The sequence below is a fragment of the Melospiza melodia genome, chromosome 3 (genome assembly GCF_035770615.1).
Source record: "Melospiza melodia melodia isolate bMelMel2 chromosome 3, bMelMel2.pri, whole genome shotgun sequence".
Classification (NCBI taxonomy): Eukaryota; Metazoa; Chordata; class Aves; order Passeriformes; family Passerellidae; genus Melospiza; species Melospiza melodia.
The window spans coordinates 55,228,461-55,256,414 of record NC_086196.1 but is presented as its reverse complement, the minus strand read 5'-3'; the positions used below and the strand labels follow the sequence as shown (position 1 = coordinate 55,256,414).

General features: G+C 42.9%; 1 protein-coding gene across 6 annotated transcripts in view; it reads left to right on the top strand.

Moving 5' to 3' along the window:
- Positions 1 to 7,890: 7,890 nt before the first annotated feature.
- LTBP1 (latent transforming growth factor beta binding protein 1) overlaps positions 7,891 to 27,954 on the top strand; it is a 187,681-nt gene continuing 167,617 nt past the window's right edge. For 5 of the 6 annotated variants that reach the window (XM_063151828.1, XM_063151829.1, XM_063151827.1 and 2 more), the window contains exons 1-2: positions 8,810 to 8,875; positions 22,768 to 23,056. In XM_063151828.1, the coding sequence (XP_063007898.1) occupies positions 22,800 to 23,056 (257 nt within the window). In that variant the 5' untranslated portion in view covers positions 8,810 to 8,875; positions 22,768 to 22,799. Of the gene's footprint in view, positions 8,426 to 8,804; positions 8,876 to 22,767; positions 23,057 to 27,954 lie in introns of those variants that run through there. The other variant, XM_063151832.1, reaches the window with a different exon arrangement.

Genomic DNA, 27,954 nt, shown 5'->3' with positions numbered 1-27,954 from the left:
AAATCATCAAACTTACAGTCCTGGAGCAGAATCCCTATCCTTGTCAGCTATGGCTACAACTCTACAGAGAATGAGGGGCAACAAAGGTTAGTTCAGCTCTGAAGGAGTAAAGGCACTACTTGATTTTAGGTCAGAGACGGACATCAATGTGCTTTGAACAGGAACAGATGAAAAGCTTCTGTGCAGAGGCAGATCATTCCTTTTGTCCTCAGATTACTTCTTTTCAGTTGAAGATTGTATGTTCACTGATAGGTCAAAACCATGGTCCTTGAAAATTTTACACTTGTTTTGGAAGAAAAGGACAGGAATCTGCTTCCTTTTCTTTTTTTCTTTTTTTTCATAAAATTTTAAACTGTAATATGAACAAAACACTAGGATCCTGAATCTAGAGAATTTGAATTTTTTGTCTGCTGCTGGCTAAAAGTCAACTCAACCAAAATGAGAAAAAGAGGCTCCATGAGCTGAAGCTTCACACTACAAATGCCTGCTTTCCTGGATGACCCTGTTGTGGACAGATAATTGTTCTTCTCTTTACAGCCCACCTACATGTGACTCAAACTTAAGAGCCTCACTCCCAGACAGGCTCTTTAGCACTGAGGCACATCCTTCAGACTTTTTTTTTTTTTTTTTTCCTGCTAGGGGCGCTGATGTGCGGAGCCGAAAGCCTCTCTGCCGCTGCTCGTGGGATGCGCTGCTGCCCGCAATGCGCGCTCTGACAGAGCCGATGTGCATCTGCCGGGACACCGAGCCCCGGCGGGAGGAGGGAGGCAGGGAGGGATGGATGGATGGATGGATGGATGGATGGATGGAGGCTCGGCTGCCCCTCGGGAGCCCGCAGAGGAGCTGCGGTTCGTGACTCACGGACACGGCGGTGTCTGTCTGTCTGTCTGTCTGTCTGGCGGCGGCGTGGCCGTGCTGGGCACGGAGCACAAGCCCTCTGCTGTTTGGATGCATCTGCTGCTGCTGCTTTAGGTGAATTACAATGGCAGGTCTGAAACAATGTGGCGGTCACAGAGATTCGTTTTAAATACAGCTGTTAAAGGAGGATAAAAAAATTATTATTTTCATAATCGTGCCTTTTCTTTTTTTCTTGGGCTCAGGTGAATACTGCAAAACTGACTATAACCTGAGAAGGATTCTAATCGAGTAGTCACTCACGCCACTTTGATCTGCCTAATCAGACACCATGTTTGGATTATCTGGTGCACTCAGCCCCTACCTCCTCGGCTAAGCCTCTTTGCTGTAAGGCCAGGCTGGATTTGTATTTTCTCAATGCAGGTGCTGGGCTGATGTGTCTCTCTACTGTTGTGTTACAACCTGCCTGGTGGCAAGATCAGTTCAGACTGTGGCTGGCATCATCTGTGAGCCCAGGTGTTGAGCCTTTTCCTGAGGTCTGCTCATCCCATCCTAGCTCTTCCAGCCCACAATCTCCTTCTCACCTGTAGCCGACACCAGGAAGTTTCTATGTTTTTACCCTGCAGGCTTGCTTCTTGAAACTGGTTTCTGACCAAAATGGATGGCAGCTGTGCCTGTTTCCACCTGAGGCTGCTTGTTAGGCATGGTGCCACACCTCATCACAGATGCTAATGGTAATTAAGGGTGGAGGGGACCCTCAAAGGTGCTCCTGCTCAGACCAGGGTCAGTGTTCAAGCATGCTGATGCAAAACACAGACACACTACAGTCTGACATTAAACATCTCTGCAGACACGTTTTGCTATTGGAGGAAAAGTGATGGAAATGAAAGCATTTATTTCACATTTAAAGCAGCATTTTATTGCCTACCTACTTTAAAAAATCGTGGGGAAAAAAAAGAAGCTGGTAATTTTCGTTTCGTCATCTTCCATCACAAACCTTGAAGGAGCAGCAGACAGAGAACCTATACACAGTCTCCCAACCTCTAACATTGGTGTTCTGGGAGCTGCTCCAAGTGCATCATGAGAAGAAGTAGTCTGCCCTTTTTTAATTCAGAGAGCCAGGATCTGCTGCTCTGTGTGCCCAGCTGGTTTTTAAACAATTTTTTACCCTGACAGTCAAGCTCAGGTACTAAACAGGGCTGGGTTCCTGTCTCTGTGACATGCAAAAAACAAGGTTAAACTGGACAGTAGACACCCAAGCTGTCCATCCAACTTCATCCCAGGCTGTCAGAGGGGGAGACCAACCAGACAAGGCTGTGCAAACATCACCTTTCAGGTTTTTCAGCAGCTGTTGCAGGGGTAATTGTGGCTGGTGTTCCCAGCCTCTTTCCATAGTTTCATACTGCTTCTGTCTGCTTCACTTCCACTGACACTGATTTGCCGGTCTGCCTAGATTATGTACAATTATGAAAACTTTAAGACATTCTTCAATGCTAATTGCAGTCAGAAGCAGCTTTATTTTATACAGACTCTTTTTCCTTCAGCTTTCAAAAGTCTGAGCAGCACACGGTGCAACACTGAAAAATCACGGTCCATGGCTGAATTTTATTTTTGTAGAGATTAGTATTCTTGGCATATGACATAATCACACTGTGAGAGTTCTCAAATATTAGTTATAATATTTACCTTGCTTTTGTGAATAATATGTTAATTTAAACATGTCTTCTCCTAAGGTAAAGTGAAATAATTGTATGCATTTTGTTATTTTTGTGGTCCTTTCCACCTAATTTCCTCTGCAGTTTATTTATTTACAGTGTACATGGGATTGTACAAAAAACCAAACAATTAATCGTAAGGAATAGTGTAATAAAAAAGTTTTTTAGATATTTTAATTTTTTGTAGACAAGATGTATTTATCTCCTTGAGGGGAAGAATAATTGCAGCAGCACAGTGTGGATATTTTCATATCTTGAAAAAAATCTTGTATTTCTGAATCAGTTATTTTCCATATGTGAGAATGACTGTGAAACTGCCAAATATTCTAGAATGGATTTCTGCTAGTTTGGTAAAATGGAATTTAAGGCTATACAAACCCACACAACTTCTTTCACTACAGCTATTGTCAGTAACTTATAGAGAAGCCTACTCCTACTTGCCTCAAGTGTGTGTTTTGTTGGATATGGTGGTGGTCAGTGGTGACAGACCGGCATCAGACTTTTGCAAAAAAGATCCAACTTTCAGTGTGACTTAATGCAAGGGGGAAAAAAAAAAGTCCCTCTTGCAATCTCTTTTGGTAGTAGTCAGAGTGGGAATGATGACCCCCTAGCCCCACTATCATGACTTTGTTTTCTTTTCCCATCCAGACTTGTAGCTCTGGAATATCTGCATGCTAATCTGTCTGCTTCAGAAACTGAGTGCCACACAGGATCTGTACTGCTCCAAGGTGTGAATTCATATCATGGGCCAAGCTCATCATAAAAGTTCCTTGGCCCCTGAAGAGCTGGTCTGCTTCAGGACCCTGTGGCTGCAGTCAGAGGAGCCAGCAGGATTTGTCACCTGGGCTGTGTGTACAGTGACGCAGCAGGGACGCAGCAGTCCCTGATTGCAGTGCCAGGGGGAGTGTGGCCTTGGGAGACCATGAGTTCTTTCAGACAAGGAGTTGGGAAGGCACATTCATGCATCTTGGATCCAGCAAATCCAACAAGGGGGAGGCAGAAGGTCAGTTACCCAAGGTAATGTACAGTGAGCCTGGAATTACTGGGATGTGCCAGGTATGGTCATTAGAGACCTCCAAATCACAAGGAAGGTCACCAGTGGTGAATGGGTACAGCAAAGCTCAGCTGCTTCCTTCCAAAGCCTCACACATCCATCCAAGATACTCTGACTATCTGAGTTCCTTGGAAGTGAGTGTAAGTGCCTACATGAATAGAGTGAGCAGGACTTGTCCTTTTCTGAAACATTATTAATGATATTTATACTGTGGTAACACTCAGGAACAGTGGAGGCCTCAGGATATTAGTACAAACTGTAGAGTAATTGCAGTTTCTGCCTGAAGGAACAAACAACAAACAGGGTTTGAAGGTACAGTTCTGTTTGAAAAATAGCATGCAGATATGATACTTATATCTACATGATCTTACTCTGCAGATCACATATGCATTCAGAGTCACATGTGACTTACTTTAGTGACATAATAAATACCAATTACTTCTTTTTCCTGCGCTGATGACAGTTAGACTGAGCTGTTTTCTTTTGTTCAAAAGAAGTACTTACTCTCCACATTAGAGTCATGTTACCTGTACAGAGCTATGGCTAAAGTGTAATTTAGACTGCAAAATACAGGACTTTTTTTTCAGATAATTGTATAGTACAGAAAAGGAAAAGAGCAAATACAAGTCTCAAGCTGATTCTCAGCTTACAAGAAATTATAGACTGCTTCTCCTCCTTTAGCTCAAAAGAAGTTTGAAGTAATATTGCTGAAGCTAATGGAGCTACAGTACTGTAAAAGTTTTCTTAAATAGCCAGAATTGAAGCTAAATACAGCATTTAGCCTTGTCAAACTCTAATGTTAAATGTGAGCTTCCAACCCAGCTCTGCTTACAAGCCAAGACTTGCTGCCTGGTGGATCTATGAGATCAGCAGGGCTGTTTACTGACCCCCTAGCTGGACACATCATTCAACTTGGAGCCTGGCTAATGTGGACATGGAGTCACAGGGAGCTGTGGTGGCACTGTGGTGCTCATTGCTGGCTCAGCGATCACCTGTGCTCAGATGGCTTCACCCCCAGCAGAACACAGAGCACATCCTCACTGAAGCATCCTGCAAAGGTCCCTGCATTGCCCTGCAGCCAATGCACCAAGCACATCCTCCATGAGACAGGGCAACAGCTGTTTGATGAAAAGAACAGTACAGGTGAGTGCTGCCAGCTTTGACAGCTCAAAACTATTGTCCCTCCTCATTCAACTCATGGGACTGACCCCAAGTCATGTATTGCAGTTTAGTTATTTTATTTTGGTTTGAACAATGCTATTTTGGTCCTTCTTATAGATACTCACACTCTCAAACTGGCTTCTCCCCTGTCCATTAAGCCTTTAAACCTTGAGGCAGTTGTGCCATCTCATCAGGGCAGCAGCTCTGCCTCCTGCATCTGTCCTGCTCCCAGCCTTCCAGCCAGCTCTGCCCTTCTCAGCCTCACCCTTTCAGCAGAGCATCCAGAGGTCTGCCCCTCTGGAGGGTGGTGTACAGACTAAGGAACTTTATGTTCCTTATGTCCACCCTTTAGTCACAAACCACAGGGGACAAGAACAGAAACAGTGCAAACTGCTTTCCCAACTCTTCTTCAAATAGAGGGCTGTTCCTGAAAGGTGGTGTGAGGTACTAATTCCTGTTTGTCACTGCTTACTCAAGTCAGTGGCTTTTCCACAGGAGCTGGGGAGGCAGCCAGGGCAGGTTTCCCACAAGCAGTGACACCATTTACTGAAGAATGCTCAGAATTTTAGTAGTCACCTGGCTTGATTTTAAAAGGCCAGCATCTGGCTGATGCTGCTCTGTGCTGGATGAACTTCTTGTCCTTTGGAAGCAGAAACTTCTACATGTGAAAAGATTTTTTTGAGCTGAGATTTAGTCTGCAGTGGTGGTTCACTGAAGTCCTCTTTCAGCTGTTAAAACTTATGCAGCCAACCTGATGTGTTACTGCAGCCAAACCTGACATCCAAGACCTTGTGGAGAAGAAGGAGGGGGAGGGAGGGAGGAAGCAAAATCAGATAGCAGACAAATGGAAAAGTGTGGATTTCCTTGCTAGAGGGGGGAAAAAAAAGAGAACACTGAAAATCAGATATGCCATGTAAATTTGTGAGGAGTGCTTGACCTCTAGCAATTAATTTCAGATAACACTAAATGTTTTTTCAAGAATGGCTTTATACCTCAGTGATTCTATGCAAGGCATCCACCTTTGTGGCAGTATTTCCCTTGAGGTTCCTTACCACTTGCTGTACAGTAGCCAGTAATACACCACATTTGCCCCCTGCTTGACATGACTTAAACCTCACATTTCTTAAAAGCAACTGGCTGCTGCTGTGGAATGATGCAGTTTTTGCCCTGTGTTCAACAAACCCAGCCACACACAGAGTTGTGATCTCATTCTGGAAAACTTCTGAAGGACAGTGGCCTTGTGCAGAGCAACAATCCTGAGTACCACGTCAGTTTCTCACCACTTACTCAGTCCTCACCTCCCCACACTGGTTTCAAGGTGTTTTTCTGTTCCCTAAATAGTGCAAAACCAGTTAGCATAGTTGGGATTTACAGTAATTAGCTTTTGGAAGGCTGAGCAGTTCACTTGCTGGGAATGTCTTCCAAGTTAAAAAGACAATAGATGTATATGTTTGCTATGAGAAGAGGCAGTGGTCTCACAGTTATCTTCCCTGCTAACTTCAACCGGGGGCTTGGAAACTTTTAGGCTTTATCTCAGTTTTTCTCTGAAGCACCACAGAGTTTCAATCTCATTTAATCCACTGTGGATTTAGAATACCCAAGTACTTGTGGCATTTTCTTTTCAAAAACTGGGTTTCAATTCAGACTACTGGAGGCACAGGAGCAGAAGCCTTTAACATTGATGTGGATCCCTTACACTGTGACTATAGCAAGCTCCAAACTCCCATCTATTTAAAACATCTATTTATTTTTGAGCAGTTTTAAATAGATGAGAACTAAAGAGGAAGGGACTGTTGTGCTCTCAACACTGGCTTTTGCCTAGAATTGAGTACACCTAAAACCCTCCTGCTCCCCCTTGTCTGTGTAGCTGTGCCAAGAGCATTTAAGAGCAAAATCTCGTCAGTTTGGAGCCGGGGTCAGTGTCCTTAAAGCTCTGGAAAAGAGCAGAGGAGAGCCCTGGGAGGAGGACCTGAATTCCAAGCTATTGGATTTGCAAACTGATTCTCCACAATTTTTCTTGGAAAGAGCTCGGACACATCAGCTTCTGAGTATTTTAAAAGATGTACCTTCGGGTTATATTGTGAACTTTTGTTTTTTTGTTTACAGTGCTGAAGGGTGAGATTAGTGAAGACCTACTGGAGAAAAAAGTGGGCAGTTTTGCTTATACATTAATTACGAGTATACAATTGTGGTTTGTATTTCATTCTTTACTAATACATACTGCTTTACGAACATAAAGAAAAACGAGGAACAATACAGTCCCTCCTAATCCTGCTAAGCGCAGCCCCTGACTCTCACCAGGCTGAGACGGAGGGATGTGCTTACCTTAAACGTGTGTAAGCGCTTTCATCGAGTCCCCACCTACCGAGTGAAGCACGTATATTACGCTTTGGGGGCTTTAAAGCCTCACCTCCATTGAAATACCGCAGAAAGGTTCAGCTGTTGCCGAAGCACAGGTACGGGCGGCTGTGCGGGCCGGTCCCGGGCAGAGGGCAGCTCGGCACCCGCGGGTTCCAGCGGGTATTTCCGAGGCTGGCTTAGCGGCGCACACCCCGGAGCTCCGGACCCCTGCCGGCCCTGCCCGCGGTCACCTGGCCCGGCCGGGCCCCCTCCAGCCCGGGAGCGCCCCTGCCGTGAGGGCGGGCCCAGACTGGCTGCGCGGGGCCGGCACCGGGCAGGGGCTCCCTCCGCCCGCCCCCTCCCCTCCGCACACGCTCACTCGCCGAGAAACTCTTAAAGAGGGGCTTGGGAACAGCCCGCACCGGCTCCGGGGCTGTTCTTTACACACGCAGGCAGACCCCTGGCAGCTCCGGCACCGAGACATCTGCTCTCCATTGCGACCACCCCCCTCCAGCAAACACCCTTCCCCTGCTGCTCCTCCTCCATTCCCGCTCCGGCTCGCAGCTCGGCTCGCACCCGCCGCTTCCTTTCTTCCAACGATGTTTTCCTGCTCTACGGGGCGAAGTGTTTGCTGAACTTTCCCAACAGTCTGGGGGGCGGGCGGGAGGATCCTGAGGCTTTTTTCCTCCTCCGCCCCGTCCGGAGCAGGTTGGGGGGCAGCGAGCGGAGGAGGGATCCGCGCCGCGGGCGCAGGTCGCACGCACCCCCGCGTCCTTTGGAGCAGAGGAAACCCTTGCGCCACGGCTCCGCGAAGTTCGCCGGCTGTAGGGATTCCCGCTGTGGAAATGGGTCGGATCAGATGGGGCTTTCTCCTCCTCCTCCTCGCTGCCTGGGCGCTTTTGTTACCAGGGCTCGCAGCTTCCGAAAAGGGCAGGCTAAGGAGGATCACGTACGTCCTGCAGCCCGGCCGGGGCAGCTCCTCTGCCAGCCGGCAGCAGCGCCCGACCCTCCTCGGGGGGGAGCAGCGGCAGCAGCAGCGCACGTTCAATGTGCAGCTGAACACGCGCTACGGCGGCGGCCCCCCGGAGCGGACCCGGCGGATGAGCAAGCCGGGCAGCGCCGCCGTCCAGCTCCGCTTGGGCCCCTCCGGCCAGGTCCACCCCAACTCCGCCGCTCACGCCTCCTCCTTCGCCAAACCGGCCCGCTTCAGCCCGCGGCTCAAGGCGCCGCCGGGCCCCCACGGCAACAGCAGCGCCGCCCTGCCCCTCCGCCAGAAGCACCAGCTGCCGCCGCTGCCGGGGTAAGGCGCCCTCCTGTCCCGCACGTCCCCCGCTCCACACCGCAGCTCCCGACCACCGGCAGCATCCCGGCCGCTGTCGCCCCTCTGGGAGGGGGGAGAGGGCGGGGGGCTGTCCCGGGCTCCGGGGGCACCGCGGCACTACCTGTCCGGGCCCGGCGCCCCGGAGCACCCGCGGCACGTGGGGCCGGGCGCGGGGCCAGCTCCCTTATCCCGGGAATCCGCGCCCGGCCCGGCCCGGCGTGAGGCGTCGAGTTCAGTCGGGAGGGTTCGTTCTTCCCGCCCTTTGTCTCCCCGGCCCAGTGCCCGCCCCGCGGCCCGGCTCGGCGTGGGGAGCGGGGCTGCCCCGCCGGACACTGGTCCTTGTTTGCTGTTCCCGCAGGGTCAATGTGTGCGGGGGGCAGTGCTGCCACGGCTGGAGCAAGGCCACGGGCTCCCAGCGCTGCATCAAACGTGAGTAGAGTGCGGGGAGGGGCGTGGGACTCCGAGACCAGGCTGGCACCTGGCGAGGTGGTGGGGGCTGGCATCGTCTGTGGGCAAAGAGGTGCTGGCTGAGCTACAGAACCCACGGAACAGATCTGACACTCTTTCCATCCTTAAATCCCTCTTTCCTAACCTTCACCTTTGCTGAAGGGTGAATAGTGGGTGTCTCTCGCGTTTATTTGTAGCACAGTGGCATTGTTGGAGAGAGTTTTGTGGAGGCTTTGTGTGTGTGAGCATCCCCTCCCCGTCAGTTCTTGGTTTTTAGGAGTCTTCAGAATGGGGGGGCTTAAGATGGTAAAGAATATAGCAGAGGAGCACAGGTGGGGAGCAGGGAATTGCCATCTACCTACCCTGTCCCTTCACCAGTATGACACGTGAATGGTCCTGTGCTTACCACACGGAATTTTTGAAGGGCTGAACAACATGAAACAAGTGAGTTTGGTGACGGTAGAGTGATGTACCTTTACTGAGGTAACTAGAAACACAAAATAGGTGCAAAAAATAGCACTGATTGAGCCAGTCCTGCTATGCTCCTGTTGTTCTTTCTAATGGGAGAGTGGAAGAATTTCTGCTACTTTAGGCAAGACTCAGAATGATTGCTAGTGGCTAAACTGGAGTGATGTCATGAGGTCAGGAAAGACTGGAAGGGCATATGTCTTCAGGAAACACCTGTGAGTATTAGTGAGATTGGGCAGATCTGGGAGTACTGCTGTAGTTCAGCAGGACAGATTGCTGTCCCTGAGAGAGCTGGAGTAAACACTGCTTTCGAGATTTTTTTTTTTCCCCCAATGGCTTTTGTCCCTGTGTGGGATTTTTCACAATAGGGAGCAATCACTTTTGTAATCCTGACTAAGGTCAAGTACCTTTGACCTGCATGGACCTGTTGCTAAGAAGCAAAGACTTTATGACAGTAGTTAAAGACAAAACCTCACCTACTAATCTAGACATGTATTTAAGATATGCTTCTAAATTAACATTTTCAAACACATGCTGCTGTGTTAGGTTAGTCACATTTGCTTAAGACCTTACAAGTACTAGAATGTTTTCCTCCAGCTTACAGTGATATTTTGAGTCTAACTGCAGAGCTTAATAAAAGCCTACCTTAGCTTAAAGACTAATAAAAAAATAAACCTCTTAGTAATTTCAGGACATTAAGTAAACATGTATTTTAGCTGTGCTATTGTCAACCAATTTTATTTTCGCTATTTTGAACAAAACTCAAACAATGTTTTGGTTTTTTTTCTTAATGTCTTTTTCTCTGTCTTCTAGTAACTTTCATTTCCAGGCAACTTTTTTGTTTGTAAATTAGGTCATTTTCTTTGCTTTTTGTCCTTTATGGTTTGTCTTTTTCATTTCTCTGTTTATCACTTTTCTTTTTTATTGCCTTTTATTTTTAGAGTCTTCAGTAAGGACCAAGACAGAAAATTGCATTTTTATGTGATAGCTGTGTAGAATTTAATTTAAATCCATTAATTACTTGGCTAGTTCTTACAGTTACTGGGGGAATGGAGTAACAAAGTTAAAAGAAAGAAAGGTGGGAGGATTTTCTCATTTTGTGCCTCTGATATTAGGTTCTCCATAGCATTAAATATTCTTATTCTCTGCTCTGATGCTTCTCTAATTCCTCCTAGCAGTGGTATAATACACTTGGCTTGGATTTGCTCAGTTTCACCCCTCTCTTGGCAGGCCAAGGGAAGCACTGAATGTACTGAAGTTGTCTGTTTTGTAACTTAGGCAAACCATGAGATAGCATTGAATTGATTCAGCTCACAGTCATAAAAGCCAGATATCACCTTTTCTGGAAGCTCCTGATGTTCCTTTCAGAAGAAAAGAAGATTATAACTGAACAGTTAACTTCTTTGTTTCCTGTAAAATTATAAGTGAGTTTTTAAAATTCAGATAGCAGGCTCTGTTGGTTGTGAGTGCCTTATTGCAGCAGTGGATTAACTGTGCCACAGATGCTGGCACACCTGAGCTGACTTGATGCAAAGTTGGTTTGATTCTGTCAGGGTTTATTAGTTCAGGCTCGGTATCACTTTAATAAGCTATTTAGTCTCTAGGGCCAGATTTTATTCTTTTGCATGTTGCAAAGCCTGAGTTAATAAACCCCAGACCCATACTGGCTCTTTCCAGAGCTAACTTCCATTTGTCTGCATCGTGCTTCCAGAACCAGAGTGCTGAGAGCCAGCTCTGATCAGCGAAGTTTATTAGCTCAGGTGTAATCCCAGGCAGGAACAAGCAGCATGTGTTTCTGCTCTGCTGCACCTGTGTGAATAAGCCTGCCTGGAACCCTCAGAAAGAGGGGGTGAAGGGCAGAGGTCTGCTCTTGCAGCCAGGCTGCCTTCCCTTCCCTTTGTCTTGCTGGGTGGTGTTTGCCAGCGGGAGGCTCTGGCTGCCGTTCCCTTGGGTGACTTCTGTCCCAGCAGCCTGGCTGGGAGCAGTGGCAGCCACGTCCCTTTTCCCTCAGCAGCAGCCACAGGAGGTGTTTGAAATGTCTCTGTGCAGGTCAGAGGGCAGCATCTGGATGGAAGAGGCAAGGGAACTTTCTAAGTACTTTTATTTAAACTGAAGTCTGGAGCTGAGCTGCCTGTTGTGTTTACATTTGTTCATGTTCTCTTGGAAGCCTGACAGTCCTCGGAAGGTGAACTTCTGTCTTTCTGTGAACTGTGTGAGAGTGCCTACCATATCCAGTTTAGACATGTAGGGTTTTCCCCCCTCTGTCCCTCATATTTCAGTTTTACGTTGTAAAGTTTTAAGAACTTTTTTCAAACTCAGAGTGACTTAAATTATGAAGAGCTGTATCATTCTAATTAAAAAAATTAAATGATAACACTCAGCGTTAGAAGTATTCAGAATTGCTTTATGCTGGGCATATGATGCCTAACAATCAAAACCAACCTTTTTGAAGCTTTCAGAACATCCACCTTTGGGTAAAGACAAAGGTGGGAAAAATTGAACCACAACAGTAAACATCTTGGAAAGTCAGAAGCACGTAAAGGGGTTTAGGACAAGGATTGTCTTCCAGTCGTAGTTATCATAGGTTATAATCTGTGCAAGTGCAGTAATGAGATAGCACTGAGGCTGGAGACACCATGTTTTGTTAGTACTTGTTGCATAACAGAGCTTTTTAGAAACATTAATTAGCTCTGTAACATGTCTCTAAGGCAAGTAAAGCTTAGAGAGTGGGGTTTTTATTATTTCATTTATGGAAATGAAACCAAATGTGGTCTTAGACAAGTTATAACAACTGTCAGGAAGGGCTGGAAATCAGGAGTTCCCACCACCCAAATGTGTGTTTATCCTGTTGAAATCTGTTGTCTCCGACTTCGTTACTTACTACTAAACTTCTGTTAGTTAAAACTACTTCTACAAAATTTGCTCTTCTGCTTGTTCTGGTTTTGTTTGCTTAATGGTACAAGGAGCTGTTTTTCATGTTGGGAACGTAAGAGAAAATTGCATATTGTATGGAGAATCCGATATCTTAAAAAGATAAATGAGAAGATCCACCTTGTAGTAGTAAACCCCTTGTAAAATGTATAATATGTTTTTGTCTGGAGTATTAATAGCAGTTGTTTGTGAGTGACCTCAGTGTAAACTGGATGGTTAAAAAAATGGAAGGCGCCTGCAGTTTTTAATGGCATGAGTTCCTTACTGCAAAGGTGTAAGAAAGGCTCATAGGGCAAAGAGGTGAGGAAGTGGGTTTTGGAGGAACACATTCAGAATAAATTTCCTATAGGGAGATAAATTGCTGTCTTTGTAGAATCCAGGTGTGCCATCATTGTCATCTAAGATTAAAAGGGTATTAAGTCTTTCTTAGCTGAAGGTATCGTGTGTTTGCAAGCATGTATTCCATGCATAGGGCTAGTACTTTGGTGTTTTAACTGGACTGAATTCTATGAGTTTGATCATGAGCTGTCTGTCATGTCCTTGGGCACTTTGGGAAGGTCATCAGAAAATAAGAAAGCAGTCTGTTGGCTTTTTCTTTGTATTAAAAGATTATCTTGAAAATTCTCTTTTAAGAAAGACTGCCTGACTCAATGTTAAATAAAGACTTAGAGAGAATTAATTTGCTTTTCAGAATAGGAAAATACACAACAGTAGATACTTGCTGCTGTAGAGGCAGGAGACTAGAAAGCTGTGAGAATACTTGCCCCGAGGAAGGGTCCCCTTGTTCAGTTTCTGAATTTGCTTGGCCTCTGCCTGTGCCCTGCTGTTCAGTTTGAGCCACCTCCTCCCTGAAGTTCCAGAGCAGCGCTTCTGGCTGTGGCTGAGTAAGCATGCTCCAGCTTTGTGTCTCCTTCAGGACATGGCACCTGACAGTGTGACCAGGGGCTCCAGATCACCGGGATGGAGCGTGCCCTAAGCTGCTTCCAAATTGTGCTTCTGAATTTCTTGGGGAACGTGAGGGAAAGATTGCAGCTTAGGTCTTGTCCTGGAATAGGGTTAGGATCCAAGCCTGGAAACTTAGAAATATATGTGAGTCCTCCAGTTTAGATGTAAAACTCTGGATCACTAAACATTTTAGTATGATTTGCCTGGAATCTCTTTTTGTGCCTTCAGTTCAGCTCCTAGAAAGAGATATTCAGGAGAGCTGTTCTTTTCATCATTGGAACTGAGTACTTCAAATGTTTGCAGCTGTGCTTTTTGGTGGTTTTCTGGTCACAACCAGTTCCTGAGGCTTGAGCTTAATCAGTTTTGTGGCTTTGAGTTTTACCAAGTTCTGTTTATTTACATTGTGTATACAAAGCCTAACTATAACATACTGTCCCCAAATGTTGTTTCTTCTCATTCTAAGACCATCATCTCAGTAAAAGCAATACCAATCTCCTTCAAATTATGTCTAAATCAAAATTTAATATCTGAGTTTTAAAGAGACAAACTACTTTGACCCGTGTGACTGACCTATACGTTAGTACTTTTTGATCTCTCTATCCTTTGATGTGGTTTTTAAACAATTCAGAGTTGAAAAACCGAATGTTTGAGAAGCTTGGTTTTGCCTTTGCTGTGCTTGCTACTGTAATATGTAAATAAAACTTTTGAATTTCATGAACAGGAAATGGGCTTTCATAGTGGGAAAGCGCTTGTTAGGCCTTGGTAGTAATTCTTCTCTGCTTTATTTTTCACTTAGTGCCCTTGGGAAGGGGATGGAATGACAGCGTCCAAATTCTTGTAGTCTTTGTCTACATTAGCATTAGCAAGCACCATGGAGCTCATCTATAGACAAAAAACCCTTTGGCTTTTTATTATTTAGATATATTTTTTTCTTTGCATCTTAAAAGAAATAGAGTGCACACACCTGAAGATGGTCCCACAACACAAACCAAACCTCTGTAAGTGCAGTTGGTACAACAGCTTCAGGAGAGGCTGACCCAAACCAGCAGAAATGCAGACTTTGAGCACAGTGTCTGTCTCCTGGCCATGGTTGGCAGCCAACCTCCCTCCTGTGAAACCCAGCTGTGAAAGAGCTGTGAAAAATGGGGGAGCTGTTAGCTGCTGCCTCCTCTACACATGACCATGCCATGTGGCATTCCCTCATTTTGGTGAGGAAACTTAAGTCTGCAATTAGTATGAAGTGAAACCTACCCAGCCTTCTCTTTGTGAGACACTGGGGACTTTACTGGAAACAAGCTCATAATGGTACATGGTCTGTTTCATGCAAATACTACAAGTGTGTATAGAATTAAGACAGAACCAGAAAAAAGAGAACCTTAAAAGAAACTTGTCAAGATGTTGTGCTCTCATGCTGGAGCAGATGGCAGATTGATAGTGAACTTGTTCAGCTCATTGCAGCAGTTAGTGTTAACAAAAGAAGCAGGACCTGCAGTAAAATTGTGGTAAATCTACAGTGGATAAAAAGTCCTGAACTTTTAAGAGAGAATCAGAATGAACACAGAAAACTGAAATGTTTTGGTTTTATATTGTTTCCCTCCCTTTCAGTTTGTTGTTGAACTGAGGTTCATCCCTCAGTTGTGCACTGCCTGGTTCTGCACGTGTGTAGGAACAAAATGATGTATTGACACAGAAGTGATGCTTTGATACTCACAGGAGTAGTCTTACACCTCTCTCCTTACAGCTTCTCTTCCTGAGCATGGAGAAGGGAAGAGCTGGAAGGGAGCATGCTGCCCTCTCCTCCTGTCCTGCAAAGTGGCTTTGTGTTTGGGATCAGTGAGCCTCCCAACCTTGGGCACAGCAGGGCTGTAGCGAGGTGTGGGGTTCTGCTCTCTGTGAGGCCTGGAGAAAATGCAGCCTTCACCTCAAAGGGCTGCTGGTGCCAACTGATCCTGCCTTAAAGGAAGCTTGGATTGCCTGGGAGCTCTAGGATTTGTGGAGAGTAGATGAAAAGAGGCACACACCTCCCTAAACTGTCTCCCTGTTCAAACTCTGGAGTAGTGGTTAACAGATTATTGATGGTTTGGGTGGCCAAATCAGTTCATGCTCTGTAACTGATATGTTAGTTGTTGGACTGATGTTGGGCTGGGTTTGAGGTTTCTTTAGTTGGCTTTTTGTTCTGCCTTTAAAAGCAGCAGTACTTATGTAGCCTAGTTTATTCCTAGAAAATAGACCCTGTGCATTGACTAATGAAAGCAAGCAGATCTTTAGCATTTCTCCACATCCGTGACTGCACACACAGGGGAAAGAAACATGTTACATTTAGTAAGGGCAAGATGTTCATTTAAATACAGAGCTAAAAATAGGTCTGCTTGGGCATGTTCTTTTTTTTTTGTGAAGTGCAGATAGTAATCCCTGCATGTGGGAAATTGTTTTGTGTCCTATGGCAAGATTTGGGTTTTTTTGTAATTGAGGTCAGGTTTTTATTATCCCTAGATGGCAGTTTAGGCCTGGAATTTCAGAGAAGTTCAACCGAATTGTGCACTCTTATTGAGAATTGGTTGAATTTAGGGAAAACTTCATTGTACTTACTGGTTTGCTACTCTACTGTAATTAATAGTTTTTTTCTCTAGTATTTCTCTTTTTTTGTAACATTTCAGTTGTCTGAATCCTGCATCCAGTTAAATATTTCCAGTTGCTTTTTTACTGAGCTTGTCTTAGTTTGTTCAGTTTCCTGCAAATTTATGGTGAAGGATTTTGTAACAAAATAAATAAGCACTGTACTGAGAAATGTTAAGAGAATTAAAAAGGATTGCATACTGGAGTGTTAACCACTCAAGCAGCAAAAACAGTGTGTAACATGTGAATCTGCCAGTTTCCTTGGCTTAGTCCATTCTGTAATGAACAATTTTCATTTTTATTTGTGGGCACTGGAATGATAAAGGGATTTGTAGCATGTGAAATGTTTGTCTTGTCAGAATATGCATAGTTATGATCTCTTAAAATTAAATACTTTAAAATGCCTCTCAGATTGTACCGTCTTAAATATTTATATTATATCAACTCCAGTAAACACAACATGAATGAAAATGCCAAGTATGAAACAGTGTGTTATATATTCTTGCTGCTGATAGAATAATGCATCCTTTTGCTAAAGTTAAGCTTTTGAAGTATTTGAGTACAGTTGCTATTCAGTTCTGCTGAGTCTTGGCATTCAGAGATTATACAATGGAGATACATAGAATAAAATATTAGTAAAGTACATTATGTTGCCATTAGGTTGAGAGAGAAGCTGGTTTTTTGTGTGTTTGTTTTAAAAGAAATATGTGTGCTAAAAGCATTGGTTTTTGTTTTCCCTCCCTTCCTGGAGGTCATGTTTACATGCCATTGTGGGAATGAATCTGATGGTTTGAAGTGGACTGCAAAGAATTCCAACACGTGCTTTCATTTGAAATATATTTAGGGAAAGAATTCCTTAAGACCATATAGTTATGATAAAAACAAGTTCCTGTGTAGAAAGATACAGATGGTTGCAATACCACCTCTATTAGTTGTGTAGAGGTCATACAGGTTTTCTGCAGTTAATGTAGTTTCTTAGGATTGTATAAAAGTAATTTCAGCTTTTTTTTTCTTCAATAAAATGGTTTTACAGCAAGGTTGTATGACCCTTGTTGCTAATTCCTCTCTCCTTCATTCTCAATGAATGTTTGGAATTTTTGCATATATTTTTAGTAAACTTTTCAATTTTTGAAACCTCTTTGGTGTGAGATACCCAGATAGAGAACTAGATCCCCAGAAAAGCATTAGCTTCAGTGAACTTTTGAGTTTCTAGACTCCAGTTGCATCCTCAGTCCTGACGATGACTTCATACTTAAAAGGGTATTCAGAGTAAAAGCAAATAATTAAGTGGTGAGCTAAGCAGTAGGGTAGTTCAGAGAACAGGAAATTCTATAAAAACATTGCTCTTCTTCAGGATGTCAGCACCACATTCAGATTTTTCTGAGGCACACTGAAATATGCCTCTTTGCTTTCAGAACCCACAACTTTTTGCCTTCCAAGGAAAGCACTTCACTGCTTTTCTTCTGGAATCGGTGGGGGATCATCCCTCTGTCTTTCAACCCAGCGGGAGTTAAAGGTGCCTTTGTATCACAGCTTTTTGTTTAGGATGTGCACTCAACCAAGATGAGCTTTGGTTTGGTTTCCTCGTGTGTTTGAGGAATAAAAATATTGCATTCATGCAAGAAGGCAGTGTTTGTTATGCCTTTAGCAGTGTTCCTATGTTGCATGTAAGGAAACTTGAAAACTCTGCCCTCAGCACACACGTATCCATGTCATAGTGTTGGTTTTTCCCCTTTCTGTAAACTTCATGCATGCTTCGTTTCTCAACCATTTTGTGCTGGAATCTGAAACAGCTCTATGCTTAAAATCCTCTTTCCAATTGCTGTATTTTCTATTATTTGCCCTCTGGCATGTATTGTGCCTGACAGGATTTACACACTCCTGTGGGAGAAGTTGATACATACTGTGCCAATGTGCACGGTGGTGAAATTTGTTTAAACTGCTGCTGAGCTATTATGTGTGCTCAAATGGAGGAAAAAAAAAAGGTAAATTTCACGTGGAAAAAGAAAGAAACATGGTAGATGGGTGCATTAGAAATGGCATAAGACTCACAACACTGTTATAGCCAATTGTGTGGAGGTATTAGAAGTTCAGTAGTGACATTGAAAAATGTTTGTGGTCATTTAAGTACAAACCAACAGCAGTTGCTTGTTAAAGGAAGGTGGAGCTGAAGCTAAAAGGCTAGGAACTTGGGTGCAGAAAACTTTTGGCATATTTAAATTTGTTTATTGTGAGTTTCTCACTGAAAAATATATTTTTGTGATTTTCTATTCTCCACAGGGAAATAAACTTGTAAATATGTTGTTACTTTTGAGAAGGTGAGGTGATTAGCATAGGAATGAGATTGTAATGATCTTAATCCAAGAATGAGCATTAGTTTAATATTACTTTAATAGAAACATTTTTAGGACAAGTGGAGTTGATTATACTTGTATTTTGATTCATTTGAAGGGAAAAATATAAATTTTTGTTTAAACTCCTTCGATAAATGACAGCATTTTATGCTTACTGGTTCCAAATAATAAATTATACTTGATTTGGAATGTATTGAAACTAATTACATGCTGTATATGTAGAAGTTTTAAAATATTTATGTGGTTTGAAACTGTTATAAATCTTTTATTTTAGGTCTTACTTCTGCAAATATTTATATATACTTTAACTGTAATAACACGAGCACATGGACTGGAAAGTGTGTATGTATAGATCAGTCCCAAACCAACATAAGATGTTTTGGAAGGGGTGTGTATAAACCTAATGTTAATGTTATTTTACCCTTGCTTTTCTAAAGGATATCACAAGTACAACCATGCTGGGCCTGATATGCATTTATCAAAGCCAGTAGTAGTCTGTCTGAGAGAGTGGTGAGCAGTGGTTGATTAGGGAAAGATGTATTACAAGGATGAACATTTTGGGCTTTCTGTGACTTAGGTACTTCTGAAGCAAATGTGTCACTTTATTTTTAATTGATACAGATTATGTGGTCTTAAAACATAAACCAACCCAAGACAATCCTGGTTCCTTCCCCACTGTATTGGGTCTGGCTGAGCTGGGGCTGTGCTTTACATTGGTACCTGGAAAGGTGTTGGTAACACTCCAGGCTGTTGGCTACTGCTGAGCAGCCGTGGCACAGCACCAGCAATGATTCCCAACATTCCCTTCCCCCCATCAATAGGCTGGGGGTGGACAAGGTCCTGGGAGGGGACACAACTGGGACAGCTGACCCAAACTGACCAAAGGGGTATTGCTTACCATATGGCATCAGCTCAGACAGAAAAGCTAAGGAAAGGCGAAGAAACAGAGGGCATTTGTTATTTACAAAGCTTGCCTTCTGATGCAACCCCTATGCATGCTGAAGCCCTGCTTCCTGGGAATGGCTGAACATCTCTTGCTGATGGGAAGTAAAGAATAAGCCTGGTTTTTTTTTTCTCTTTACTTGGGTGCCCACAAACCTTTTCTTTAGTAAACGGCCTTATCTCAACCTATGAGTTGTTTTTGATCTTATTTTCTTTTCCCTGTCTAGCTGGGGACTGATAGAGCACCTTAATGGACTCCTGGCATCCAGCCCAGGTCAACCTCACCACAAACCATACTTCTGGAAAGTGAGGGAAGGTTGGCTGTATTGTCCATGCCTGGCCTTTCAATGTGGCCAACTTCCATGGCACAGCAAGTTTTGGGTGTTGCACCAAAGTAGCTCAAGGAGCAGATCTGTCAACCTCTGACAGAAAAATCTATGGAGACTTATTAAGCAAAAAACCAGCACTCTTGCTCAGGAAGTTGCTGAGCCTCTAATTCATAAAAGCTGTAGTGGTATAAATTTTTATTGTGTCTCACCCTGTCCTTAAGCATCCACCTTAGGCATTGAGGGAGAACACTCCACTTAAATGGATCTTTAATCTGACCCACTAAGCTTAGTCTCATTATTTGCATCTTTGCCAAGCTCCATTTTGAATTTCCAGTCATGACCCCCTTGAATTGAATAGGATGAAGTCAATTGCCTTTAACAGCAGTATATTGGCCTGCTTTTCAGTTTTGAACTTAATACTTCCACGCTGCAGGTTTTGGAACCTTAACTTTGTGGAAAATTCTGGTGTTTTCAGTTTTATGGGCCATTATTGTTGTCTTCAAACAAAATAATTAGGTCATTCATTTGGCACACTACAGCTGTCTTGAATGTTTTAGAAACTAAACTGCTGTATTATGTCAATTAAAATGTTCATTTTAATTCTTTCCTAAAATGTGATCTTTTATCCAGTTTTGTGAGCTTCTATTATGCAACATTAATGAAGGCCCTCAGTCAAAAGGTTCATTGCTGTGAAGATTTAATGGGTGGGGTTTTCAACCTGTTGTCACTGGTCTTACAACATAGTTGTTGGATCTCCTGACGGTTCTTTTGTTAAAGGCCAGTTAGAGTAATGCAGTTTGTCCTGCAGAACATTTGCTTCGTGTACATGTAATGTGTTTCAGGTTTTACTTTACTGTCAGTGAAGTAACAATGTTCAAGTCTGTGTGGGCAAAAAAGATGAGGTAATTTCAAAACAGGTTCTGTTTTTAGCTTTACAGTTTTAAATTCACTACAGCCTTCACTTTAATCAGTAGAAACTCAAGGTTGTGTAGGCTTCTGAAGCACCACTTTGGTTCTTAACTACAGGAAAACGAGTTGCAGTCTTTCCAGGGTTGTGTTTTGTGTATGTATACATTGTTACTTCACTTTTGGGAGGAGATATGCCGTAATCAGTGTCCTAGCAGAGTGGGTGTTTTTTCACACTGACTTTTAGTGTGGTCTTCTTAGCTTACTTCAGTGTTGAGTCATTGGTTTTTAAATATTTTCTTGAGAAACTTAGAGGCTAATATAGGCACGTGTCCATAAATCTCCACAAATATATGAATGGCTTCTTAATGTAAAAATGGGTCTTTTGAAAGTCTTGCTTTTTTAAAATAATTTTTTCTAAAGCACTCACAACTGGGCCCAAATTCTTTACTGTGATTTTTGCACATTTCACACTGATGACCCAGGTGATGGGGTCACTCTTCTGGTCTTAAGAGTCTCCAAAGCCAGTGAAATTTAATTAGAATTTCAGGCTTCTGAATTTATTTTCCAAAATATGATTTATTTTGGTCATGTACATATAATTGAATTTTCACTGTTTGTAGCAAAATCTAAGTTTTAAAGTAAGGCACAGGGAAGACTTGGCTTATCTATTACAGCATATGCTTGTTGCAAATCCCCTCTCAAGTTTTCAGTGAAAATGGTCTTCAGTCTTCCAGTAAAGATGAGACAGAGTCTCAAAAATAAACCAGTAGAAGTGAGCAAATGATACTTTTGTGTTGCCAGGGAGGTGTATAATATACATTTAAGGTAAATATATGAGAAAGAAGAGAACTTTCACATGGAGGGGAAAAGTGTAAGTGAAAAAACCCCATGCAAAATTCAGGTTTAAGTTACAGGGCAATTCTGGTGCTGTGTGCAGTTGGTATATATATGATACATTTGCCAGTGGATAAAATAGGCTTCCAAATTAACACAGTCCCATTCTAATGAGTTAATTCATATATATTCTTGTGCATTTAGTTTATTTTTACATATAGAAGAATGTATCATAACTTGATCTATTTGGGCCAGGGTTGTGGACTGATTTTTGTTCAGTTGGATGTATCTGAATATGGTGCAGAATCCCATGTTATAGTTCAAGATATTATCTTACCTATTCTAGTAAAAAAATTATCACCTGACATAAACTTTTGTTGATATTAAAAGATCATTAACAATATTAACCATTTGCTTAGTTTGTAGGAACAAAGTAGCTCAGCCATGGTTTTTTCTTATACGTGCTTCATTGTATGCCATCTTTAATGTGAATAATGAAACTTTTTTTTGCTTTAATATTGTGTCCTTTAGATAAGATAATTAATTTGTTTTGCCATCTTTATGTGATGCAAATTTCACTATCCAAAATAAATCCTCAAGGTAGACATGCCTTTGCAATATTATGTATACTTATAGTCAGCAGTTGCTTTTGCTTTTCTTCCTCCCTCCCTCCATTTTTTGGATGGGATTTGCTGCTCCTCTCAGTTTCTTGTTCATTCAGAGTGGAGTTGGTACTGCATTATCTGGGTGTACAAGCTGGGTGTTGAGTTAGGCTGGTTATTCAGACTCCCTCTGTAGTCACTAGGTAGAGCAAGGCAAGGCAGTGTAATCAATCCTCTCTGAAGGCCAAGTGTGTTTTAAAGAATCTGATCCCTTTTCACTGATGGCACAAAGAACCTATAGAAGCTGGTTTGGGATAATCACAAGCACCTGTCTGTTTCTTCCTAGGTGTAGCAATGTCTTGGTAGCAGCAGCTCCCATCTCCTGTGTTGTTACAGTGGGGTGGGTTACTGCAGGGAATGTCATTTGGGTTTTAGAGGGGGAAGGGTTGAATTGCTTCACACTTCTCTGCAAAGTTTTGGTGATCTATAATGTGGCTGTAGGGATTCATTCTAGGTACCTGTGCAGCATCTGATTTTATTTTAAAATAGTGGTAAAATCATCCCAGCCTGGATCAGTAGTAGAATCGTGTACCTGTGTAGTATTGTTTCATCAGATGCGGTTTGGGTTTTTAAAGTATGAGGAGAAGGGATGCTGAGCAGAAAGGAGGAAGATTTGAAATAATGCTGTATTTAACTAGTGCATTTCCTATTTTTTATATCCAGCATTTTACTTTTTGAAGTTGTTAAAATTTTGTGCATGTCTGCTGTGCTAGAATCAGTAAAAGCTGTGCCAACTTGTATATTATCTTTTGTGGAGCTTAGCAATATTGCTCTCCCCTACTCCAGTTAACATTAACAATTAATGCCTTTTTTTATTGTCGGGAGGGTTTGCATTTTCCTTCCTGCTCTGTTTCACAGGTGCTTTTTAAAATGTCTTTCCTCAGCGAACTGTGCACCACCGTGCCAAAATGGAGGGATGTGCCTGCGACCCCAGCTTTGTGTGTGCAAACCAGGCACAAAAGGGAGCTCCTGTGAGGATACAGGCGTGCAAGACACATCTTCCCCTGCAGGCCGGAGCCCCGCTGTTCCCCCGTGGCCCATACCCCAGCAGGCTGCCCAGCAGACCTTCTCCCAGAAGGTGCAGGTCCCACCCAAGGCGGGCCCCATGGCTCAGATGGCATTCACAATCAAGCAGAAGCCTCCTGTTGGGTTAACTCAGCAAATGCAGCCACAGTAAGTGTTTTCTTTGTTCTCAAAGAAGTTCAGTATGTCAGATTTATAAAGCGTTGTTCCTTGCAAATGTTTTCAAAAAATCAAACTGTCAGATTTTTTTAAAACAGCTTCTTGTTTTAACTGTAAGATTTCAGTGGATGCTCAGACTGTTATTACTTATGAGCCAGATTTCCTTACCTGAAGAGAATTTGATATCAGTCCCATGATATCAGTCAGCTTCTCTTTTCCTTAGAATGATACTGCTGTACTAGTTTTGGAGGAATTATTCCTAATTTACACCCATGACCTTTTGAGTTGATCCTAGAAACAAAGTCTGACATGGAGTTCTAACACATTGTGTAACTGAGGAGAGTAAGATTTGGTGCTTCTGTTCGGGTTTCTTCTATCTGCATTATATTTTCTCTTTTAATTAGAAGTGTGTGTGTCTGTGCTACAATGAATATTTCTGCTTGCTTGTGTTTGAGGTTCAGGATTGTATCTGACTGCCATAAACAGCGAGGAAACACCCATCTTGTTAGACAATTTTTTCTCTGCCTCTTTAGTAGCTGGTGACTTAGCCAGCCTTTGATATCATTTCTCTGAGCTTTAAGTACTTAATGTGAGTCTGAAATTTCTCTAATTGTGCTGTTGTTTTTATTGATGTGTGCAACCTTAATTTATTTCAAGACCCCATTTGATATGGGGGGAGGAAGGGTCGCAGGAGGGTGGTAGTCAAGTGGAATGTGAGCAGTTTTAGGTGTTTTCACCTAAAACTGCTGCTGTCCTTCCACTTTCAGGTGAAGACACTGACAAAAGGTGTTTCTGTCCTGTAAGAGGTGTTGCTTTTGGAGAGATTGCTTTTGCTTTTAGGGAAGGTGTAGTCTGTCTTGCTTCTAGTCTGCAGAGCAAGATAATCAGGACTAGGAAATAAATTGTGTTTTCCTGTGTTTTCCATTTTCAAAACTGTAAAAATGAGTGTGGAAGGGTGGTGTGTGATTATAGAGTTCTGCACCTGAGTCATCATAGGCTCCTGACAACACAGTGCCACTTCCTTTCCAAAGCTACATCTGGGAGTGGAGATCATTGGACACTCCCAGAGTTATGTGTTGTCTCATAACCCCTTTATAAGGTTTTTTTCCCTCCTAAGCCCTTCTAATTCTTTGTACTAACTGTGGATCAATCTACAAGCTCAACTAGGTTCCTAGATGTCTTCTATAATAAGAGAAATTTACATTAATTCCTTTGGAGCTCTAAGCCATAAGCCAGTGTCTTCTTTGAGAAGGTAGCACTCTGAGAGCTTAAGGACAAATGCATCCACAGTCTTGAAAAACAGAGAAATTGCCACCAGTTTTAGTATTTCCTCGTACTTCGAGTCCAGTTCTGTTCCTACCAGTGAAGCAAGATTTATTGAAGTGACTAATGTGAAGGGGAAATTTCCAGTAAAATGATCAGGCATTTTTCCTGTTCCTTCCTCTCCAGACCAGCTGGACTCATCACCTGGTGTCTCTGCTTGGCCCCATAAAGAGCTGTGCAACAGATCAGTACAAAAGGCCAGACAATTCCTGCCTTGTCAGTACCGATTCCTGTAGAATGTACTTTCTTTTTTCTCCCTCCCTCTACACAAAAATATTCTCAAGAATTTTTCTTTCTGTTGCAATAAAGGCCAGTTGTCCAAATTGGGTAGTAAAATATACTTTAAAAAAAATGAGGAGGGGAAAGAAAGATTAATTTGTTCTTGCCTGAAAAAAAGAATTGTCATCTTTTAAGCACTCTAAAACTGTACTCAGAAGGTTTGTGGCAGCCTGTAGAGAAGAATTACTTTCCTGGGATAATGTCAGGGATAAAGGGCTCTGGGGAAAAAAAAAAAAAAAAAAAAAAAAGAGATAAGATAAGTTGATATTTTTCTCTGCTACTATGATAGTTGTTGGGCTGTGATGCTCAAAGTATTTCTAGAAAATACCTATAGCATTTTATTCTTCACTGAAATCTCTTTACCTGCTTGCATGAGACCTCATCACAGATGCAGAGGAAGCAACTTCAGACTGACAAAGCCAATCACCTGTTACCTGCTATCCAGAGTGCCTCTGCATGCTCCCATGTGCAGTGGGCTTTGTTGCTCATGTGAGCCTTCTCAGCCTAGGATTTTCTTACAACTGTAGAGAGACTTATTCAGGTAGAACTGTTATTCTTTGAGATCACATGAAGCTGAGTCTCCTTCAGTCAGCTTAATATTGGCATGGGAAAATGGGAAACTGAGTCTCTGGAGTCCTGAGAATGCCAGCCTGCAACCTTGGCTGTAGGTGTCGGAGCTGGAGAGGAAAAGGACTGCACGTACCAAAGCTGTTCTATCAAGTGCTGCAGAAGGTGGATGCTTAGATACAGCTGTTGAAATGAGTGCCAGTGATAGTTCCCATGGATGACTATTAGGACAATTTACAGGGCTGAAAGATCCTTCTGAGGTCACGTCTCTAACACTGAGAGGGGCAGACAGACAGTTCCTGTTTCAGTTCCTTTTTGGAGATGTTGTGGTCTTGTATGTTGTGTGAGCCTGCCCAAAAACTTTTTGAATGGCTTTTCCTGTTCCCACTCCTGAAAAGTGGAGTCATCCACACTGTCAGTGTGGTGGGTGTGCTGATCTGGACACTGCTGCTGTGCAGTCAAGGACCGGACTGGTGAGAGCCAGGGCAGAACCCAACCTGGAACACCTAAATTAGCTCCTAGAGGAGGCTTGCCTCTACAGAGCTTCTGTTTTGCCATTCTCTGACAATTTTTTTCTGTTTTATATAGCAATGCAACTTTTCCAACACATCAAGATGTGTTCCTGTATGCTTTCTTAGGATCACGGTGGCAATGATATTTAGGAAAGCAGGGAATTCATTTATTTCTTTCCAGATATCTTTTTTTGAAGAATAAGGTGCTGAACAGAAGGAGAGCTGGAGAGAGATTAATTTCCTGGAATATCCTGGGTTCAGCAAGTCTGTCATAGCTGTGCTCTGAAGATGGATATACTGTCAGGTACAAGGTCTCGTCTCAGAAAAATGTTAGCAGAAGGTATAGATGGCTGTAATTGAAAACAAGTGGTGTTTCAGAAACAAAAATCTGCTTCTTATTGGAACCTGTAGGGAATTCTGATCTCAGTAACAGGCGTGCTTTGTGGGCCTGAATTCCTGTGATAGCTCTCCAGTAACTCTGGGTGTTCCTTTCACATCTCGTGTTCTCACTTGTTGGCAACAGGATAGCTCCAACAGCTTGATTTTGTGCATTTACCATCTCTGTGAGCAGAACATTTTTTTATTAAGGGATCTTTCTGGTACAGTTTTGGAAATGATCACCAGAAAGAGTACAGAATCAACCAACTGGAGCTCAGTAACACACTGAGGTGTCACAGCCTTGCTCCTTCAGCCTCCTTTGGAGGGAGGTGGTGACGACATGTGAAAATCTGCTTTAATGTTGGACAAAGCAAAGCTCATCAAAGGAGTGGTGAGCACACACCCTCCAGGTGACAGATGTGGCCTTACTGGTGTGCCTTATGTGCCCACAAATCTCTGCTGAGAAGTCCCTTCCAAACCTGTGCTCCTGGGTCACTGGCTCTAGTCCCATGCTGTGACAGGCAGATGTATTGCCTGCTGATTTTAGTCAGCCTATCAGCTGATGTCGTAAAGCTGTTTTTTGACTTCTGTTCCAAGATGTAGTAGTTTTTCCAGTTTAAGCTATTTTTTCCCAATTTTAACTAGTTGATGGAAAATCAGTGTGAATTTAGATTGGAAAAAGCATGCCTGAAAGAAAAACGACATACTACTGTTGTGACCCTGCTGAAATCAACAACATAGGACTGCCATAATAGAAAATTGAATACCTGCTTGGTATAATATATAATTGTAAGTTAAATGTTTACATATATATTTCAAATCTGTAGAGATTATTGACTTTGAATTGTGCAAACTCTTATAGTCTGAGTATCACAGTAAAGTATAAGAGACTGCTCTTTTGGCTATTTCCTCTCTTGCAAACCAGTTGCAAAACCAGTTTTGTATCTTTGACTGCATGTGATGTATTTTTTAGAACTTCTGGTTCTGAAGATTGGTTAATATGATGATGTATCAGGTGATGGTCTAAAAAATATTATAATAGGCTTTTTGAAGCTAGTGTGGCAGTAGCATCTGGAGGACATCCTTTTCCACCACCATTATGATAGTTTTGTACTAAAGATGTACAGAGCAAGAAAAACACTTTATTTACAAGAGCCCTCCACTTGAGCTTAAGTGTGGAGTCCATTTGAAAATAATTTATGGAAGCTCTTGGTCATATTGAACTTCTGTCCAAAAAGACCTTGACTGACTTCTTTTAAGGAAAAATTTTTAAGAACAGCAGAGATAAAACTTAGTTTGGAAGTATGAAGCAATTGGATCCAACCCTTTGCTTATAGCAGGATGACTTACAAGAGGTTGCTCTGGGCTTTGTGCGGTTGAGCTTTGAATGCTTTCAAGATTGCAGGGTTGGAGATCTCCAATATTTGCAGGCTTCTGTTGCAGTGTTTGACCACCCTCAAGAGAAAAAAGTATTCTCCTTTTATAGTTGAAGTTTCCATTGTTGCGCATTTATTGTTATCTGTGTCTTTTTGCTGTATTCCTCCAAAAAGTCTGGCTCAGCCTCCTCTACAGATTCTCAAGAGGCAGTTGTAGATCTCAGTATCATCCCCTTGAGCTATTCTTTTTTTTAAGAACTGAGAAATCTTTCTCCTCTTATGTTGTGAGTCCAGTCTCTGACAGTCTTGGTGGCCCTCTACTGGCCTTGCTCCACTGTGCTGCTGTCTTGATTTGGGGAGTCCAAAACTGGCCATAATATTTGAGATGTTGTTTCACGAGTGCATGATGGAGGCAGTCATCACTCCCTTGACCTGTGTGACTGTGCTGCTGCCC